At 35.3% G+C, this 3152-nt stretch overlaps 1 protein-coding gene across 1 annotated transcript; it reads left to right on the forward strand.

Moving 5' to 3' along the window:
- The first annotated feature begins 1808 nt into the window (after window positions 1-1808).
- Window positions 1809-2870, forward strand: LOC111907843 (uncharacterized). Its single transcript, XM_023903647.1, has 2 exons — window positions 1809-2340; window positions 2413-2870. The coding sequence occupies exons 1-2, from the start codon at window positions 1809-1811 to the stop codon at window positions 2868-2870; spliced, it is 990 nt and encodes a 329-aa protein (XP_023759415.1).
- The last annotated feature ends 282 nt before the right edge of the window (window positions 2871-3152 follow it).

Genomic DNA, 3152 nt, shown 5'->3' on the forward strand with positions numbered 1-3152 from the left:
AGTTGTTGTTGAATCTTTGTTCTTGCCCCCATTGTCTTCAATTTGTGCTTAAAATTTCATATATTGTTGCTTAATTGTCATGAAATATTGCTGAATTATTGTTGAACTGTCACTAATTATTGCTAAAATGTCACAAATTGTTGCTGAATTGTCATAAATTGTTGCTGAAATGTCACAAATTGTTGCTAAAATGTCACAAATTGTTGCTGAAACGTCATGAAATATTGTTCAAATGTCATAAAATGTTGTTGAAGTGGCATAATTGTTGCTGAAATATTAATAATCTTTGTTGAAATTGGTTATTTTCATCAATACAAGTTTGTAATTATGTTGAAAGTTGTTGGTATAAGGTTATGTCTGCTAAAGTATGTATTCCATATGTTTTTTTATTAGCAATGGCAGATAAACATACATGGACCAATGAGCAAACAAAATTCTTATTGAACACTTGCATTGAAGAAGTACAAAATGTGGGTAGAAAAGGCTTGAGTTTGCACAAACATTCATGGAATAAATTAGGAACAACCATTAAGGAAAAGTTTGGTGTGGATTTGAGTCAAAGACAATTGAAAAACGCCTATGACAACCTTAAAGCCAAATACATGGGATGGTTATACTTGAAAAACAAAACAGACAACCTTTACAATCCTCAAACAAACACTTTTAACTCAACAAATGAGGAGGGGGAGGACTTTATAAAGGTGTATATATATATATATATATATATATATATATATATATATATATATATATATACACACACACATATTTAGGGACATCCGAAAGCCGCTTCTTTGAAAACCGCCCCATTGTTGTTTCCAGAGCTTTGTGCAGAACTCTTTGATGGAAATAGTGCCGCCTCTAGTAATCTTAGCTATGCCACATCCCAAACACCATCGAGACATGGATCATCTTCTTTCCATGACGCACCACTACAACTTATGGACACCCCTTCTGTTAACATAAATGAGGATGATTTCTTTTCCAATCATACTACTCAGCCTTCACCTTCTGCTGCTTCACCTTCTGGTAACCCCAACAAAAAAGCTGAACACTTAACTCTTAGACCTCGAGCTGCTAGTGCCTCACCTAAGCCACTTTCTAGTGCCTCCCATAAAGCTTCTATTACTGCTGATGATTTAGCATTGGAGATGCAGAAAGCTCTACGACATTTGACTCAAGGGCCAACAATTCCCCAATGTTTATAGAAGCTAGAGTTACTCGAGTTAGGCCCAGTAGACCCTCTACGATTTGTTGCTTATCATATTTTTGGAGGGGACCATGAATATGAGAGAGATGTGGGTAAATTTGCCTAATGATCCACAAATATTAAGAGGATGGATCGAGATGGCAGCTACAAGTTTAGGAGTATTGAAGGATGGAAAGATTGTCCGTTAAGTTTACATATCTGAATTGTTTAGGTTTTAATTGCATGTGTTAGAACTATGTGGTTATGTTTTTTAATTATTTGGTACTTGAATGTTATTTGCAGTATGTTGTTATTTGGTACTTGAATGTTATTTGCAGTATTTGGTACCTGAGCTATGTGGTTATGTATTTTGGTAATTTGGTTATGTTATTTGGTACTTGAGTTTTATGTTTTTTAATTTGGTACTTGTGTTGATTAATAGGTTCCTAATGGATCACGACAAAAGATACTACTCATAATTCTAATGTACTTGTACGTTCGCTACTTTTGGAAGAGGGGTGTCAAACAAGTGCGGGACAATGATTCAGAAATGACGGGACATGAATTTACGTTAGAGTTACTTCACCGTAATCCTCTATAATGTCTTGAAGTGCTACGCATGTCCCGTGAATCATTTGTCCAGCTATGTGCTCATTTTAGAGTAAACTACGCTTTAAAGGATAGCAAACATGTGTCGGTTGAGGAGAAGATGGCTATGTTTTTTATGATGATCGGTCATAACCAACGTTATGTGATTATCAAGCGTAGATTTCAACACTCAAAGCAAACAATTCATAAGTTTTTTCATGAAGTGTTGGACAAAATGTTGCTTTTCGCACATGACATTATAGTGCCAACTTCTTTTAATCTAAATCCAAACATTTCGGGACATAATAGGAGGCTACGACGGGTGTTCAAGGGAGCAGTTGGTGCACTTGATGGCACTTTGATACATGTTGTCCCTGCAAACAAACGAGATTTATATAGAAGTAGGGGAAACGACGATTATTACCAAAACGTATTGGCAATATGTGACTTCAACATGATGTTTACGTTTGTTGTGGCCGGTTGGGAAGGGATATCACACGATTCTAGAATTTTATCAGAAGCATTAGCAAATCCACATGCACCATTCCCGTTTCCACCACCAGGTAAATTTATGGTTATTTAAATAGTTTTATCTTAGCTTGAAAAATAAATGACTTTCTTTTGTTTTTTTACAGATAAATATTATCTTTGCGATGCCGTCTATTTAAACATTCGAGGTTTTGTGGCACCGTACCATAATGTGAGGTATTGGCTTGGAGATTTCCGTCGAAGATGTGCATTAACGAATAAAGAAAAATTTAACCATGCACACACAAAACTTCGGAATGTCATTGAACGTGTTTTTGGTGTCTTGAAAGCGCGATTCCCTATATTGAAGAGGATGGCACCATTCTCGTTGGTTACACAACGAAACATTTCCCTAGCATATTTTGCGCTTCATACTTTTATAAGAAGAGATGGACTACGTGATGAGTTTTTTGCACGATATGATGAACCAAATGTCTCGGTTCGGAATAACAATGCAGTCGTTGATAATGATGAAGATGAGATTCCAACACATGGTACTGTAGCGGACCGTGAATATATGACCCGGGATGAAATTACCGAACAATTGATACAAAATATGGAATGAGAATTATTAAAGTTTGGTTGTATGAATTTTATTTTAAAATGTTATTCTAAGACTAATTTGGTTGTTTGAATTTTATTTCAATGTTTTAAGACTACAATTATTAAATTTTTGGTATTATAAAATTATTTTCGGTTTATTAAATTACTTTATTTTAAATTTTTTAATATATGTAGTAGCCTGCGGACGTTAAAAAAACAAACATGCTTCTCATTACAGTCTGCAACACTTTGGTCCACCTCTTTTGCTGCAGAGGACTGCAGAGGTGGTCCGCAGACCTCAGAC

Source organism: Lactuca sativa, chromosome 4 (genome assembly GCF_002870075.4).
Source record: "Lactuca sativa cultivar Salinas chromosome 4, Lsat_Salinas_v11, whole genome shotgun sequence".
Lineage (NCBI taxonomy): Eukaryota > Viridiplantae > Streptophyta > Magnoliopsida > Asterales > Asteraceae > Lactuca > Lactuca sativa.